The 18,793-nt window shown below is 44.7% G+C and overlaps 1 protein-coding gene across 1 annotated transcript in view; it reads right to left on the bottom strand.

Moving 5' to 3' along the window:
* Positions 1-7,333: 7,333 nt before the first annotated feature.
* Positions 7,334-18,793, bottom strand: part of LOC137372519 (protein shisa-like-2A) — a 36,622-nt gene continuing 25,162 nt past the window's right edge. Inside the window, exons 2-3 of the mRNA XM_068036401.1 lie at positions 14,921-15,060; positions 7,334-7,506 (exon numbers count right to left, since the gene is read on the bottom strand). Of these exons, the coding sequence (XP_067892502.1) occupies positions 7,334-7,506; positions 14,921-15,060 (313 nt within the window). The remainder of the gene's footprint in view (positions 7,507-14,920; positions 15,061-18,793) is intronic.

Consider the following 18,793-nt stretch of genomic DNA (forward strand, 5'->3'; position numbering starts at 1 on the left):
GACATTTTGGAGCTCTAGGAGCCAAAAGAAGGGCACTAATGAACTCAATTTCTCACCAGCTATCTGTAATTTCCATTCATGCTTTGCCTTTATATGATGATTCTCTGCCTCTTTCTGGATTTTGCTTGCTCCCTTTCTGGTAATGGGCTTGCCATACATATCTGTTACAATCCCAGTGACTCGCTAAACTGGGTGGATTATACTTCTTTCCATTTAAGCCCTACAAAAGGTTCCCAATTCTTTCTCCTAGTTTCTCCTTTACCATAGCCTGTCCTCTGTAACTCTATTTTCCAAACCTGATATTCTGAAAAAATTCTTTAGGGAGGGAAATCTGCTGTCCTTACCGAGTCTGACCTAATAGGCCTAACTGTGAGTCCAAACCCATAACAATGTAGTTGACCCTTAACTGCCCTCTGAAATAGACCAGCAAGCCACTCAGTTGCATCATACTGCTACAAAAAGGCTTATATGAATAAAGCCGTATGGACAACACGGCACCAACCCATGCACCAGACACTATAGCTACAGCACTGGCATCTACTCGGAAAATTGCCCAGGTATGTCATGTCCACAAAAAACAGGACAAATCCAATTACCGTCTCATCAGTCTACTCTCAATCATCAGCAAAGTAACAGAAGGTGTGGTCATCAGTGCTATCAAGTGACACTTACTCACAAATAAGCTGCTCAGCGATTCTCAGTTTGGGTTCTACCAGGGCGACTTAACTCCTTGGTCTTGGTCCAAACATGGTCTTAAAGAGCTAAGGTGAGGTGAGAGTGACTGCCCTTGACTTCAAGGCAGCATTTGCCTAAGTAGAGCACAGGCTGGTGTCATACCTAGCACAAAGGAAGATGGTTATGGTTGTTGGTGGCCAATCATCTCAGCCCCAGGACATTGCTGCTGGAGTTCCTCAGGTTAATGTCCAAGGCCCAAATATCTTCAGCTGCTCCATCAAAGACCTTCCCTAAGGTCAGAAGGGAGGATGTTCGCTGATAATTGCACAGTGTTCCTCAGATAATAAAGCATTCTATGACCGCATGCAGCAATACCTGGACATTCAGGCTTGGGCCGATAAGTGACCAGTAAAATATGCAGCACACAAGTTTCAGGTAATGACCATCTCAAACTCCAGAGAATTTTAATAACAGTTCCGTGTTGTTTGACCTTTTTTGAAGTTATTCATTTTGATTGAATCTAGTCTGACTGCTGTAATTTGTTAAAAGTCTTGCATTAAAGCATGATTATTAATAACACATCTGTTCAAATCCAACACTGTGCCATTTGTCTCATATTTTCACGTTAACCCTACCAGCATTTCATTCATATTCAAAAGCGGATCACAGATAATCAGAACACGGTGCTGCATTCATGGTCCCTGTGTGTCCTGATGTCGCGTTCAACGTTTTTAGGGCAACTGTGATTAAGTTCTGTTCATCACAACTGTGATGATTGGAGATCAATTTTTTAAACTCCAAATGGATGATGTGATGACATTTTGGGGCTTCGATGGGGAAAACAACAGATGTGACAACGGGGGAGGGAAGAAAACCTTTTTTATGGTATGGTTTTATAAATTAGGAAACCTGAATCACCAGAATCGGAATTATGAAGCGTTTATATTTTACTTTAACAACTCTTCTCTGACTCTGCTTTTGCAGTTTTCTCAGCCCTGCGCTGCTTCACATATTTGTCTGAAACAGCATTTGGAAGAAATTCCATTCCAGCCTTAAGCATGCAATTAATATTCTGTCAAAGAAGGGGGAAATGCCAACCACAACACCAGGCCCCGGTGTATAAATACCTAATGAGGTGTTAAAGTCTGCCAGCTAGAATTGCAGCAATATTTCTTTTTAAAATAAGGCGCTTTTTAAAGCCATCAATAAATTCCCCACCGCAACAGGAGTGCCATACCATAATCAATCTGGACATCTTCCTTAATAAAAACAGGAAATGCAGGAAATACTCAGCAGGTCTGGCAGCATCTGTGAAGACAGAAGCAGAGTTTACGTTTCAGGTCAGTGACCCTTCATCAGAACTGGCAAAGATTAGAAATGTAAAAGGTTTTAAGCAAGTAAAGTGGGGGTGGGGCTAGAGATAACAAAAGAGGTGTTGATAGGACCTTTCAAAAGAGGTCACAGAGAATAACTGACCAGAAAGTCATGGAACAAACACATCTTCCTAAAAATATTCATCTTAAACCTCTACAAAAAAAAAGCCTTGCATAATCACAATGCAAGATTCTGCAGCAGGTTCAAAAAGCAATTTCTGTGACGATTTAAATTGTATTGTTCCAAATATCAAGCTTCTCCAGGTCATTGGAAAAGTGTTTAAGATAATAAAAAATTTTTAAAAGTGTTCAGAACATTCACTTGCCTTTGAACTGCAAACTGACCTCAAGAAGTGTGTCTTCAGCTCGTGGCACCATTAGCAGGCCTGACTTCACTGCCAATGTACCTTGCTGTTAGGCATCGCAGATTGTTTTGTCAGTGGAAGGTCTCGCTGCAGCCGGTAAGTTCATATTTCACTGTGCAGTCAGCTGTGAACTTCGCCGCTAACCGCAAAATCTAGGCTATTGACTTTTAATTAGTATTTGAAAGGCCCTCATGCAGCGAGCATTCTAAAATATCTTTCTGTACATGTCCTCCAAAAACTAGCCACATCTTCCAAAGCTGCTAATACCTCGGCAATTTACCCCAGAATATGTAATCGATCCCAGAGGAATTAAATGGTCAGTTTAAGGAGGGTGAACCAGATGAATGAGCATAACTCAATGGTCAAGAAGCAGAAATGTACTAGCTTATAAACTCAGTACTAAAACATAGCACTTTGTCAGCCAGGTTTCTATTAAATTCTAAAGATAACAATTATTTTGCTCAAAGCCAGCTACCAGTGCCTGAAGTGTTACTCCCTACAAACAAAAGCATATGTTCAAGGGAACAAACCCAAGGTCAAATAGGAATCCTTGTGGTGGTATTTAGTTTACTGGAATTGTCATGTGCTTTATTCTGATCTCCTAGCAGTAGAATAAATACTCTATCAACAATGGCTTAGGCTGAGTTTTGGAATAGTTTTACTAATGATAACAGATAAGCAATAGCAAGGATAAAGCAACAGGTTACCTAGAGTTTACAGAACAAACAATGTTACCTTTCACTAATACTCTTACTAATAGTGGATCTGAGAGAAGCGTTGTTTAACAATAAGTTTATGTAAGTTTTTAAAAACTTATTTCTTCCTTAGGCCTCCTGCTTTTCTCTTGGTGGCCTGAGCAGAACCGATGAACTGATAGTACACTCTCTAAGATATAAGTGAATGTTCAACAACAAAATCAGTAGACTCATATCTCACTGCCACACTCAGTCTCCCCGATTGTGTTGCAGACCCTCTTATAGATCAGCAAGTAACTGCTTTGTGACACACTCAGCACATTTAAAACATCCAGTGCTTTCTATGATCTGTTGAGCTGTACCAACAAAGTCTTATAGGGTAAGGCTGATCAGCTGAGTAAACTTTACTGAACAGTCAGAGTGGGGTATCTGGTTTCCTTTGTGCAAATACTTCCCAGCACACGTGATGACACAAGCTGATTGGTATCCTCATTCATTGCCTAGAATTTTACATCTGTTGTAAAAATTTCTCCCTCAATGTAACTTTACTTATCCCTTCAGCTGAAACTGTGCCCTCTCCCTCTAGCCATAACTTCCATGCATCTCCGAATACTAAATCTTCTAAGTGCAGTTGGGCTCTTTGTGTGCCAACCTAAGATTATTAGTATAATCTTCTGGTGTGAGATTGTAACAAGTAAGAATTGCTGATTTACAATATTATTGTCTGATGATATCTTGGTTCTATACATAAAATTCAGTACATGTTTTCCCACTGAGCGATCATAGAATAGAATTAAATAATTATTACAGCACAGAAGGAAGCCATTCTGCCCTTTGTGCCTTTGCCAGCTCTCTGCAAGAGCAACTCAGATAGCCCCACTCCCTCCACCTTTTCCACGTAACCTTGCAATTCTTTTCTCTCCAGATAATTATCCAATTCTCTTTTGAAAGCCATGATTGAATCTGCCTCCACCACACTCTCAGGCAGTGAATTCCAGATCCTAACCACTCACTGCATAAAAAGTTTTTTTCCTCATATGATAGCACAATGACCTGTCCAAGTTTCATGCTGCCTTTCAAATTCAAGTGCTTGTAAAATTTCATCTATGTTATTAAATATTAAAATTAGATTAGATTCTAACATATACCAGATCATGAGCTCAGTTGACTGGATCATCACTCATTTGGATTCAATTTGCTTCCAATTTCCACCCTTCTCTCACCTTCATATGGTCCATCTCTGACTCTTCCCTTCTCTTCCCTTCCTTATATTCTCTGTCTCCATTTCTGGGGACAGGCTATCAACCAATATTCACTATAATCCCATGGATTCCACAGCTGCCTTGACTACACTTGCCCACACTCTGCTTCCTGTAAGGACTCTATTCCATTCTCCCAGTTTCTCCGTCTCCATCGCATCTGTTCAGATGATGCAAATTCCATACCAGCGCTTCCAATATGTCTTCCTTTTTCTTTAACCAAGGATTCCCGTCCACCATGATTGACAGGGCCCTCAACCATGTGTGTTCTATTTCTCACATTTCTGCTCTCACCCCTTCCCTTCCCTCCCAGAGCAGCATTGGGGTTTCCCTTTTCCTCACCTTTCACCCACCAGCCTTTGTTTTCAATGGATTATCCTCTGCCATTTCCGCCACCTCCAGCGTGATTCCACCGCCAAACACATCCTTCCCCTTCCCACCCTTTTCATCATTTCGAAGGGACAGTTCTCTCCATGACACCCTGGTCCACTCCTCAGTCACGAACACCCCCTCCCTTTCCTACGAGATCTTTCCATGAAAGTGTAGGAATTGCAACACCTGCCCTTTTACCTCCTCCCTTCTCACTATCCAAAGCCCCAAACACTCCTTCTGGGAGAGGTAGTTGCTGCTGAGGCAGGCAGGCAGGAGACCTGGGGCCTACAGCAGGTAGGTGACAAAAAAATTTTAAATAATGACAGGGCCAAGATCTGGAGGGGAATCCCCTCTGGGGAAATAATTGGGGCTGCAAGGTTTGCCTTTCCTGTCCACAGCCCCTTCTTTGTTGCATGAAACCTCCCCCCATGGGGCTGCCACTGTGAGGCCACCTTCATTTAGCTGGCGGCCTCCTCACGTGTCGGAGGGGTGGGGGGTCGACCTGCTGTTGTCAAGATGCCGGCGGCACAGTAAAATGGCCTCTAATTGAGCCTTTAAGTATGGAAATTGGCTCCCTGCCTCATTGGAGTGGCCAGTCTGTTCACTTCCAGTGAAATGCCCCAACGGCGGGACTGCATCGGGGACTGGTTCCAACACAGCTCCCTGCTATTCTATTGTCCCCCACCCACCTCCCAAGGGCCAGTAAAATTCAGCCTGTTAATTCTGTTTCTCTCTCCACAGATAGAGCCCGACCTGGTGAGCCTTTCCAGCACTTTATGTTTTTACTTCAGATTTCCAACATCTGCAATATTTTACTTCTGTGTTGTGTTGACTTATTTGGAATGTATTTGTTGCCGATTGTCCAGCCATTGCAAATTAATGCTGTTGCTTTTCCTTCTACCTTATAGTGTAAAGCCTCTATGTGCTGACAGCTTCTTCTTGACCTTTTTGCTCACCTTCATTTTGCACAAGTGCGACCTTAAACTTACATTGTTTTTATTGGCAACTTAAGTTGTTCCTTTGCAGCATCCAGTTTAATTACTTCTAACTAATAAACACCTTCTTTGTTCTTTTCCTCTGCTACTAATCTGACTAACTTTAGATCATATATAAATATTTTGCAATCATTCTAAACAATGCTATTTATTATGGCTAAATATCTTCTAAATTTAGAAGTTTCAATAGCCTCGTATCGGTTTGATTGTGATTTTCTGATCTCATACCTGTTATGGTTTTAGGCTTTTATTTAGATACTTCTCTTGCGTTCAACATCAATGACCACTCCCATAAATCACCCCTCACTGCCTATAAACCTATGTTATGCCTGATGACGGAAAATGTAGTGATCTCAGGCGTTGAACAGAAACGTTTGTCACTGCAGTTATCTCAGTGGATCTGTCATGAGCCCTCTCGTGATCTCCTCGATCTCGAAATGTGGTGGAATAAAAGTTCTATTAGACCAAGGCTTAAGCTAAAAACTAAGGAACAGGTTTATTAATAATAGGTAAGCAACAGAATATACAATACAGCAGATTACAGTAGTTTACAGAGCATATCCACTCCTCAAACAAACATTTAACACAGACGCGACCTGTTACTAATGTTCTTATTAATAATCCCAGCTTTCTCTTTATAGCCACAGAAGAATTGATGAACTGTGAGCGTGATCCAAGAGCTATGCCCTGGTATCCTTTTAAATTCAACCAGGAGCAAAGAAAATCAAAATATTTCTTTCAAAATCAAGTAAAGTTGCCAATCATGTATATAAATAATATACAAAAAATATCTGCAGTTCCAGAGACTACACTCTGAAGTGACAGCAATGTCCACCTAATAGGTGTCAGATACAAATTCATTTGCTAATTAACTGCAAAATCTTTTTAACTCAATGGATCATTCATAAAACAAAGCAAGATGTTCTGCTAAATGGTGATCAGTGGAACAACATATGATCTTAAATGCTTCGCAAACAAATTGTATTTGCATGAAAAGAACATTCTATCTATTCAATTGAATATTAAAGCCATGCATCATGTCTACAGAATCTTACATATTTCAAGCCAAATACTAGCCATGGTCATAACAAAAATTGAAATTTCTTTGTACATGGATATAAAAAAATAGACTTTCTTATGATCAGAATTGTGACACAAAATTCCAGGTTTATCAGAACTCAGCTCACCCCTCTCCCAGACCAATCTGAATATCTGCAACTTCGGAGGGAATTGAAAAGAAATGAAAATAACTGAAGTCATCAGCCAAAAACTTATATCTTGCTCCTCTATTTTCTTAGCCTCTTTTGAATCCTCTTTTGAAGCATTATAGTTGCTAGTGGAAAACCCTAGGCTGTAAATGATGTCTCTCCTCATTCGCTAATCTTCCTTTCGTTGTCTAAAACTCACTGTTTATGACCACAAAGACATTCCCCCCCCCCCCCCCCCCCCATAAAACCTGTAGCAGTCACTTTCAAAAATGTTTTAATAAGGTTGCTTGTAACCACAATCTGAAACAGTTTTATATTGTAAGACAATTGCACACACACAACTCATACAGCAATTTATTTTGGCAAATTCCAAAACAGAATAGCTAGAACTTCAGGAGGAACCTTGTATGTTAATGGTTGTGACAGTAGCCATGAAACATCTCTGGAACAGTCTGTCAGGTTCAGGTGCCTGATTGTCGCAATCTAATCTCCGACTCTGAAACTGCTTTCTAATTGTACTTGGCCCAGTGGACTGATTAGGGATTTCTAAAATTTGTTCAGTACCTGCAGAAAAAAATAAAAGAGCCATATAAATGGTTAAACAGTTTCTGAGATAGCCTTGAAGACTAGGAGAAGTCCTGTGCCAGGTTATGGATGTTGGCACAATGGTTATTAGTTAACATGGTGTTTGAGCATTTTGAGAGGTTCTGAATATGAACAGGTGCTGAATATGAACAGTAAGGAGTGACAGCAATACAATAGATGTGTTCTGGTACCAGTACCTAGACTTACCTTTATGACCTTTGTGAGGTCATTGAACATCTTCCTGCACTGTGTGACAGTTCCTGGGATGGTGAAAGTAACACTAATTGTCTCTGCAATGAATGAAGTGGCTGTGTGATTACTTGTGAGGCAAGTGCATGAACTCAAGTGTAAACTCCATCCAGGACATCCAGAAAAGAAGGTGCAGATCAGAAAATTGCCTAACATTTTTTGTAAAGGAGATCATAATTAATGGAATCCATGAAAAAGATCACACACACAATATTCCTATGATTATTGTTTTTACACAAGCATCAATAAGATCAAAAGATAATTAATTCATCCCGAGATTGCATTCAGTTGCTTTTTCTAAGTTTTCCATGGTTTTTGCCTCCAGCACTCCATCTGGAAGTTTCATCCTTATATTGGTCACTCAATCCATGAGGGAGTCTTTCCTGATATCTGTCCTAATAATGGCCTGTATTTTACAGTCAGTGGTTTAGAGACAGCAATCACTGCTGACCTTGATAAAAGCTGACCACAAGAATTTAGCGGGCTCTAGAGCATAGATTTCCTCTATTCCAGAGTCACTTTGAATTTGATGCCATCTATAGGGGACCTGTGGCATACAGTAACAGAGCAGGTAGCAAGCAGCGGACAAGTAAAGAAACAAAACTCAATTTAAACTCAAGGAACAGCACTTCACCTTTCAATTAGGTGTTCAATGGCCTACCAGACTCAACATTTTCAAATCATAACCTCTGATCCCATTTCTTTGGACAGCAGCTGTTGGTAATGATTTTGCTACTTCCATTTACACCTCCTTTAGACCCATCTTTGTTTTATTTCACTTGTCCATTACCATCCCTTTTGCCTTGCATCATCATCCCTTTTGTCATTTAATCTCTCCTGCCTTCTACCTATCACAAACCTTCTCTTTTGTTCTTTCTTCCCGTCCCCCTTTTCCTGCCTCTGGACTTGCTTAAAACTGTTACATCTCTTAATTTTTCCAGTTCTGACAAAAGGTCATAGACCTGAAACATTGAGCAGGATTTTTAGGTCCCAATGGGGGCGGGAACAGAAGCAAGCAGGTGCTAAATATAGCAGCACCGGCCAGTGTGCTGGTTTCATGTCACTGTTCCAGCCACCAGCAATTTTCCTCAGGATGGTGGAAAGTGGGCCCTGGAAACCCACCCGATTTGACAATGAGGCCATTTAATCCAGTTAACAAGCTCATTGTCAGTTCGCTAAGGGCTAGTTTGGGATTTTGGTGGGAGCATGGGTTGCATGCTGGATTAGGGACAGATCAGGTGCATGAGCCCATAAAAGGGAGCATGACATGGAGGGACACTCAGCCTTTGGTACACAGTCTATCAGGTGTGCACAGGTTGCAGGGAAAGTGGTCTGTATGCATTCAGCCATGACCCTCCTGACATCATGGAGCCATAAGAGGAGGGAGTTAGGCTTCCAGACCTTATTGGGAGTCCAGTTGAGCACAAGGAAGGCAGCAGCTGGTAATGGGAGCATGATTCTCAGATACTGGGTCCAGTGGCAATGAGGATTAACAACCTCAGTAGCAGACGCAGAGCCCCGGGGATGAGGAGGACAGAGGAGAGGGATGAGGGGCAGGAAGGCAACAAAGGCTGTACCCTCAGCATAGGATCTACTGCCAAAGACAAAGCTATCTGGACATGTCGGAGAATCAGTGCCACCGGAGACTATGCCTATCCAGGCAGATGGTCACAGAGATTTGAGCCCTCGTGGTGGAAGACCTCACACGTCACAGCACTGCTCCCCATGCCTTGCCAGACACCATCAATGTCACTGTGCCCTTGAACATCTTCATCTCTGATTCCTTCCAAGGATCAGCTGCAGACCTTAGTGGCGTTTTGCCTGCGGCTGTATACCACTGCATCTTGCAGGTCACTGATGCTCTGTTTGCGAAAGCTGGACATTACATCCCATTTAAGACAGATAGGCCTCGCAGGCACAAAGAGCAGTGGGTTTTGCCTCCATCGCTGGATTCCCCCAGGTGTGTGTGTAGGAATTGAAAACACCCAAACTTATAGTTCATTTTGACACATGAATTACAAGAGAACAAATTGATGACTCATTGAAAGGTTGTTATGCTTAATGGGGTTAATTTATGTGTCCCCACGATTACAGATTTAGAATTTAGATTCTACAGGAAAATTAAAATGGTTACAAAAATGATTACAGATTTGACAGGTTAAGAAACAAGAGAATAGAGAATAATAATAAACTGCTTTGTTAGTCTACTCCCAGCAAATAAATGCTTCAACATTATCTACCATTAGAACGCTCAAATATGTCACCAGTAAACTTCGTCACATAATCACAAAAGTGGCCAGCTTCTCTTGATTGGGTTTTCTCCTTCCCTCGACTGCAGTTCTAGTCTCTTGCAACTGCAGCCAAGATCTCCAATGTTTACAACCTTTTATACTCTTTTTCAGAGAATGGAGTTGGTTTACTATATTGACCGGCCATGTTGTCCCATGAAACTTCTTTTAAAAGCATAATACCCAATTATATTCTGCGCCCTTTGTTTAAACTATGATTTAAATCCATCCAGAAAGTTGTCCATCTTTCACTTTCTCCAGTAATTTTCCATTATGTGAAGCCTCTTGAGTTAATCTTCGAGAAAAAGATGTTTGTATTTTGCTGCAACTTTGTGCTTCATCTTATCTAAGCTGTACCATCTTTCCAAGGCCTAGTATTCATAAGTTCAAAACATTAGCGTCTCTCGCTGGCCAGTATTATCTCTATTGTTTTTCCAGCTAGCATTTGTTTTCGTCTCTCAGCTCAGCAAGTCCAATGGGTTTATTTTAGAAAGACTGCAATTTAAGCAGGAGATTTTGTTTTCATTCCAGTGTGTTTTGTCGCAGAGCATGATGGGGAATATGTCCAATATGGCCAAGCTTTTTGCTGTGAATACAGGTTCAGGGCATCATCAATTGTACCCACATGGCCATCAAGGCACGTTGTCAACAGGAAGGGCCTCCACTCCCTCAACATTCAGCTGGTCTGCGACCATAACAAGAGCTTCCAGCATGTGTGTGCTCACTTTCCTGGCAGCTGCCATGACTCCTTCATCCTCTGGCTGTCTAGGGTGCTGCAGCTCTTCATTCCAACCCCCAAACTCCGCCAATGGATTCTAAGGGACAAGGGTTATCCCTTGAAGAGATGGCTACTCACCTCTTTACGTGACCCCAAGATGGAGCCTCAAAGATGCTACAACCAAATCCATCTGCTCACAAGGACCACCATTGAGCAGGGCATTGGGATTCTGAAATTGCGGTTCTGGTGCCTGGACCGGTCAGGTGGTGCCCTGCAGTACACTCATGCAAGGGTCTTGCGCATTGTGGTGGTCTGCTGTGCTCTCCATAACATGAGCCTCCAGAGAGGAGTGGACCTTGAACTGAGTGTGACCCTGGAACAGCACAGCTTATCAGAGGAAGATGCAGAACACAGAGGTGCCCCAGCTGTAAAGGGACATGGCAGGGTTTAGCAGAGGACTCAAGGGTCTTGTCAAGGTGCCGTTAACATCTGGCATCATCTGATCCAGGCACGTTTCAGCTGAGCCATTCTACCCCAGGAGGATAGCATGGTCTGGAACTCACTTCGAGCTGCCTGTGAGATCAATACCATTGAAGACTCAGCCTTGAATACATTCACTCTTACTTACAATGAATGATGCAGATCCGTCCAGAGGTCTCACTGTCCTCCTTCAAACACCTTTGCTTCCCTTCAAACACCTCTTCCCTCTTTTCCATTAAAGAATGGAAGCTCACATGTCTGGTGTCATGTGTCAATATTTATATTGTGTTCGGAAAGTGAAAAGTGCACATTTACAAGTGAAACAAACTCCACTGAACCACTCCATGCTCTGCCCAATGAGGAGGTCTCCACTCTCAGCCACTTCTACGTGGTGCTCCCCTTGTGGCCTCGATTGAGGTGGAGGTGGCTTGCTCACTTGTCTCCGCTTGTGGCTGAGCTGCACATGGAGGTCCGCGTCATGGAGGTGCCGGGGGAGCACCTCTAGAGGCTGCTGCACAGGTATCAATGCAGGGGCAACTTCCGTCACAGGGCCCGACTGAATAGATGGTCCCTCAGTCAAAGGGGCCAAGGAGGTCGATGATAAGGGTGCCCTGTGAGTGTTGGAAGGGAGCATCAGTTGGGAAGCAACTGGCATCCACTTCAAACATCTTTGCACTGACCAGTCAATACTACAGAGCGTTCCATGCATTCTGTGCATGTTAGTGTACTGTTCCTGCATCCAGTCAGAGTGCTGCTACATTTGGCTCTCCAGGAGGTGGGCCACTCTGTCAATGGAGGAGCTCACACGTTCAAAGCCCTGAGCCATGGCAGCACAAATGAGCAGAATGGACTCCTCCATTCTCATCTTATGACCCCACACTGCCTCAGAAATCTTTGACACGTGGCATGTTGCTTCTTATCTAAGTAGAGCCTCCGTTTTTGTGACTCCTGAGGCCCTGCATCTGCTCCCAGCTAGATATGGCTGTCCTCTATCCTCCGAGGGGGACGGCCACAGCTGCCTCTGCCTCTCACCTTAGCCTGCTCGCTCGTGATGTGTTCTTCACCCAGTGCTACGCTATCTAATAGCATGTGAGGACCCATTGATGTGAGTGTATCTGTGCTGGAGGAGATTGTGCTTGTCAGATGTGACGTTGCTGGCTCAGTTGTCTTGGTTTCTTGTGAGTGCCCCGTGCTGTCATAGGACTCTGGCATTCACCTTCTCCACCAGGAATGCCCATCTCTCCTTCCCCGACTTCCTCCTGTGGGGCCAACATTGCAATCTCCATGGCTGCCTTTTCTATGGCAGTGACGATGTGCAGATGTGGCATTCCTCCTCCTGTTAGAACCCCTTTCTAGGGAATTGTGAGCCCTCTTCCCCTGCAAGGACAAAAGAGAGAGAGATAAGGCACTGCTGAGCTCAGTGAACAATGTCAGTGGCTCATTTAGAAGTTGTGTGTATCAGTGCTGACAATTCCTCAACAGTGCTAGGGCTCTGGGCCTTGCTGGGGAGTCAGTGATTACCCTGGGCACAAATTACTCCCATGTTCAGGAGCAGCATGCACCCTTAGGCTCCTCAGCTGGCATGTCTGCTGGAGGTTGAATACCCAGAGGTCTGTCATCAGGGTCAGAGGTTGCACTCAACCTGCCTGAGCGAATAAGGTCATTGAAACGTTTACAGCACTGCACCCAGTTCCTCTACACTTCTGCTGCTGACTGTCCAGCCACCTCAATCCATGCCAGCTTAGTTTGGCTGGGTGGCCTTCTTCTTCCACCCTCCAGAAAGAGGACGACCCCTCCTGCCTCACAGCCTCCAGGAAAACCTCGAGGTCGGCGACAGAGAATCGAGGGGCAGGCCTTCCCCAGGTGGCAGGCCTCTGCCTCTCCTCCTGACTCTCTGGTGCTTGCACTTTGGGCATAATTTTACCACCCTTGAAAGTTTTCATCGATCAGGGACAAACGCGGGTCCCGACCCCAATGGTCTATGAGTTCCACTCGCCTGCCCAATCTTCAATCTCCAATTACACCAATCAGAGGGCCTGCAACATTGGAAGGCCAGCAGCCCCACCGACAGCAAGGAGAGCACAAGGACGCCTCAACACAGAGGCGCCCTTGGAGGCATGCATCAAATTTTAAAATGATGAGGGATGAAGCAGGTAGGCCCCTCAAAGCAGAGGGGAAACTCCTCTGGTGGAGTCATTAGGACCACAGGTGCGGACTTTCCTGTCCCCAGCCCCGTCACTGGGGCATGGTGTCTTTGGCTCCAGTGGCCACCCGGCCTGCAGCTGGGAGGCTGCCTCCATTGAGCTGCCAGTCTCAGCACTCAGCGGGAGGCTGCACCAACGCCAGGAAGATTCTGGCAGAGTCCTCCCCATCCCCCTAATTAGCCTTCTAATTGGCTACCTGCTGCTGCCAGGCGAGTAGCCATTGCCAGCATGATACCAGCCTCTGCAAGATTGCCCAGAAGTAGGATTACGTCAGGCCATTGACCCAATGTTTCCTATTTCCCTCCCAGTCAGGGTCACATAAAATTCCACCCTTTATTTGGTACAGTGCCAGTATTTTGCAATAAAATTTACTGTATTCTTCACTTAAGATATTAGAACCAAAAACCACAATCAGAAATACTGGTGTGTCATGTTTTCAAACATTCAGGTCACCTCATGATTTATCTCCATTTTGCATCTTTCATTGACCTAATGCAAAAAAACCTTAAATCTGAAGGATGGCCTTGAGTAGAGTCCAGGACCTGGAAACAGCCTGGAGAAAAGCTCAGGATGTAAAGGCAGCCTGGGAGACAGCTCCAGACCTGGAAGTAGCCTGGACCTTGAGGAGGGCTGGATGTGAGCTTGAGATCAGAGGATATCTGGAAGAGAATCCAACACTTGAAAGAAGCCTGAGGTAAGACAGCTTGAGACCAAATGTTTGCCCGAGGCAGCATGTAGGATCTGAAGGATGCCTACAGGCCACTTCAGGTCCTGGAGAAGATGATGGTTGGATGGGTGCAGCTCCAACAACACTCAAGAAGCCCGACACCGTCCAGGACAAAGCAGCCCACTTGATCGGTATCCCAGCCACAAACAAACATTCACTTCCTCCACCACCGACGCACAGTGGCAGCAGTGTGTACCAGCTACAAGATGCACTGCAGCAACTTGCCAAAGCTCCTTCAACAGCACCTTCCAAAGCCATGACCTCTACCACCTGGAAGGATAAGGGCAGCAGACGCTTGGGAACACCTCCACCTGCAAGTTTCCCTCCAAACCACACACCATTTTGAGTTGGAACTACATTGCCGTTCCTTAACTGTCACTGGGTCAAAATCTTGGAACTTCCTCCGTAACAGCACTGTGGGTGTACCTACCCCACATGGACTGCAGCGGTTCAAGAAGGCAGCTCACCACCACCTTCTCAAGGGCAATAAGGGAAGGGCAATAAATGCTGACTTTGCCAGTGATGCTCACTTACCAAGAACGAATAAAAAAAAGAGCACTATGCAATTGTATCAGATTTACAGTTTATCCAATGGGAGCCTGTGGCTACTTGTTCAAAGTGTTTGCAAAGAACCTGTAAGGTTGTTATGTAATAACCTGCTTGGTGTATTAGTAGCAGGTACAAAGTCAAACATATATATGATCATCTTCAAATAAAGTCAACTTACCTGGTGTTTGCAAATCTAATCCAGTATCCAGCCTGGACTGTGGTTTAGTGCAGATGAAAAGGTAGCACAGAACACAAACTGTGATGACGAAAGCTAGGAGAACCACCGCTGCTATAGACAGTCCCACCAAAGCCCCAATACTGAAACAGAATGTGCAAGAAAAGATTTTTTTTTTAAAGTTTGATCTTGGGTTGTATACCTGTCAAAGTTAAAAACTCTAAAAAAAAAAGAGCAAATAATTAATTTGGCTCAAGACTCTTCTGCATTTAGACACACAGGACCAGATGTTGAAAGGGCTGTGGGGTCAATTTAAAAATCGCAGTCCCGAAGGTTGTCCTCGGAACCTGACGTCTCTGGGACAGTCCTCGATTTTTAATGTGAGGACGGGGGTGGGGAGGGAACGGGGAAGCCGCTCACCTCCTATTAAGGGGTGGGGGTCCACACCATGATTTTTAAAGAGCAATCCGGCAAGCCCAGCCAGTCTGCTGCACGATAGTACGCAGCAGTCAGGCTCGCAGTGGGCAGGGAAATAACTTTGTTTGAGGAAGAAATTTTTTCTCCTGGCCTAGCACAGAGCATTTTGGGTTTTTTTCAGTCTGGAACTGCTGCCTCACCTGTTCATTCTGCTGGCCCTTCTGAGGAGCTGCCTGCTCTCCTCTGCAAAGCAGCGGCAGGCCACATCATGGCTGCCTCTTGCCTTTGCCTCTGCTTCAGGCGCCAGGCAGGCAGCTCCCTTCTCCTGCAGACACTTGGCACCACTAATTAGGTGCCTAGCTCAACTCCTGCCCAATTAGGGCATTAACATTTGAAGGTCACGTCGCAAGAGCGACACAGCTGAGGCACAGGGTCGGGACACGGAAATCATCCGGAGACAGGTTCCTGATCCCGTTTTGAGAGGAGATTTGATGGAGGTATTCAAAATCATGAGGGGTCTCGACAGAGTAGATAGAGAGAAACTGTTCCTATTGGCGGAAGTGTCAAAAGCCAGAGGATACCAATTTAACATTAGCACGAGGGAAAACATTTTCACGCAGCAAGTAGTTAGGATCTGGAATGCACTGCCTGAGAGTGTAGTGAAGGCAGATTCAATCATGGCTTTCAAAGGAAATTGGATAAGCAACTAAAGAGGAAAATATTGCAGGGTTGCGGGGAACGGGTGGGGCAGCGGGACTAGCTGAGTTTCCCTTGCAGAAAGCAGACATGGACATGACAGACAGAATGGCCTCCTTCTGCGTTGTAACCAATCTATGATTCTAAGGTTCTACGAATGAGTTTGCTTTATTGAATAAAAGGTGAGACGCGTAAAACTCAATTTGAATAAAATAAATATTTTCAAAATAACCTCTATTTATAATGCCATATGAACACATATTAAATGAGGAGTTGATTTATTGGAAAGGAGTTTCAAATCTTCAAACCCTATTAACAGTGGGTTAATAACAAACCAGAAACACGCATGTTATATCAATGTTCATAGTTTAGTAGAACTGAAAATAGAAGTCCACTAATACTTTAAAAGTAAGTCAGTCTTCTTCCATCCTTGATTGTTTACTACTACAAACAAACAACCATTTGATAAACAAGTTAGACGAAATGTTGTCAGTAATCGCATCACAACCTACATGCCACAACCTGATGCCAGCCTTGGTTCCATTGGTAGCACTCTTGCCGCTGAGTCAAAATGTTTTGGATTCAAGTCCCACTCCAGGACTTGAGCACAAAATTCAAGGCTGACACTCCATTTCAGTACTGAGGGAATGCTGCACTGTCAGAGGTGCTGTCTTTTGGATGAGGTGTTAAAACTGAGGCCGTGTCTGCCATCTCAGCTGGATGTAAAAGAACTAGTGGCACTAATTTGAAGAAGAGCAGGTGAGTTATCCCCGTTGCCCTGGCCAATATTTAACCCTCAATCAACATCACAAAAACAGATTATCTGGTCATTATCACATTGCTATTTGTGGGAGTTTGTTATGCACAAGTTGGCTGCTGCGTTTCCTACATTACAACAATGACTACATTTCAAAATCATAGTGATTCCTGACAACGCAGCTGGCCACTGACGTCATCAGGCTGCGCCAAGGTGCGCACATGCACAGATGGGCTCCTGCTCTCTGCGTGTGCGCTGCATTCGGACTTGCCAGGACTGGTTAGTGCATGCGCCGATGACATCATCACATGACGTGTGCATCTTCGGGCAACGCGCCCGGTCGGCCTCTGCACATGTGCTTTACGCGTACAGCAATGCAACGCCAACGGGTATTCACACATGCGTCAACCTTCGGATATTCACGCATGTGTCAAGCATCGGCACGAGTTTCTGAAAGTGGAAGGAGGAGAGGTTTCGTCGGGCATTTTCTGGCATTTTATCACGATTATTTAGTCGTTTTGGAGATTTCAGTCTGCTTCATTTTTATTAGAAAGAGGAGATTGCTCCAAGGTAAGTTGCTCTGCTGTTGTAAGTTGCTCTGAAAACATTTCCATTGTCTGGGGCACTGCATGTGCTCCAGTCCAGTGCACTGCACTAAAATCCTTTCCATTGTCTGGGGCTGTGTGCAGGCAGTACATGTGCTCCAGTCCAGCGAGCAGCTTTCCATCTAGACGGTCACTTTCTTTTCTGTAAAGTTTCTATGGAGTGCCTCTGTATTTCTTATCTCATGTTTCCCGTGTGGTCAACAATTTGCCTGGAGGCACCTTTGGATGGAGGTGGCCACGAGCTGGACATCAGTCGCGTGCCACAATCCATGGATGCTGAACGTTATACCCCCTGGTCTAATGAGCTGATGGACCATACGTACGCCTGCCTGTTCACAGCTCCACTTCCCCCACCTGCGGGACCCTCTCCTTGCTGTTCAGTCACACTGGCAGAGCCAATCACCGTACCGATGGACACTGATATTCAGCCACCTGTTCCTGCACCCATCAGAGCAGTGCATATGGGCACACAGCCACCTGTTCCTGCACCCATCAGAGCAGTGCATATGGGCACACAACCACCTGTTCCTGCACCCATCAGAGCAGTGCACGTGGACACACAGCCACATGTTTCCCCATCCGCCCTTGAAACAACCATGCAGAGCCTTGTGAGACCCCGCAATTGCCAGCTGCTGCCTGTCAAGCAGAGAGGGCGTCCAAAGGGATCAAGCACTTGGGGAACATTCAGCAAGAAGAGACTGAGCACTAAAAGAAACAAGCATGCCGTGTCCCGTGGTAGCACGAATGTGAATGCTCTTGCTGCGTACACAACTGGTGAGGTGGGAGTGCAGCCACCACGTTCTCTATCCCCAATGTTGCTTTAAGGCAAAGGTAGATAAGAGCGAAAGAAATGGAAGGTGATGCTGATAGTAGTAGGCAGGATTAAATGGGCGCGTATGGGAAGGCGTAGGAGTAGCATAACCACTAGCAGGGAACAGCTGGGCTAAATGTTCATAGTCCAAAAGAAATGTGCTTCTTTTTCCAACACCCTCACATCATTCATGTTGTCCCTGAGAGCAGCATTGAACCATCACGAGATAGGGGCAGTTACATCATCCTGACTCCTACAGCTGAGGTGGGTACTAAGTGATTCATTGGCGGTGTTATCAGTACATGCCTTTACCGCAGAACAGAAAGCTCAACAGTAATTTCACTGGAGGGAGGGAACTCTGACACTGATTTTCTTTCTTTATTTCTTTTCATGTAAAACATGCCGTCGAGAAAACAATCCTTGAGACTTAAGGTCAGCATTCAAGCAACGAAGGCAACTGGATCATGCTGCGGAGCTTGTCACGATATTGGATGAAGTGGGAGTGCACATTGGGATGCACTTGGGCAACATTCACCAAGAATAGACTGAGCTCAGACTCTTGTGACTTTGCCTTCTTCACATGGACAATA

The sequence above is a fragment of the Heterodontus francisci genome, chromosome 8 (assembly GCF_036365525.1).
Source record: "Heterodontus francisci isolate sHetFra1 chromosome 8, sHetFra1.hap1, whole genome shotgun sequence".
NCBI classification, from domain to species: domain Eukaryota; kingdom Metazoa; phylum Chordata; class Chondrichthyes; order Heterodontiformes; family Heterodontidae; genus Heterodontus; species Heterodontus francisci.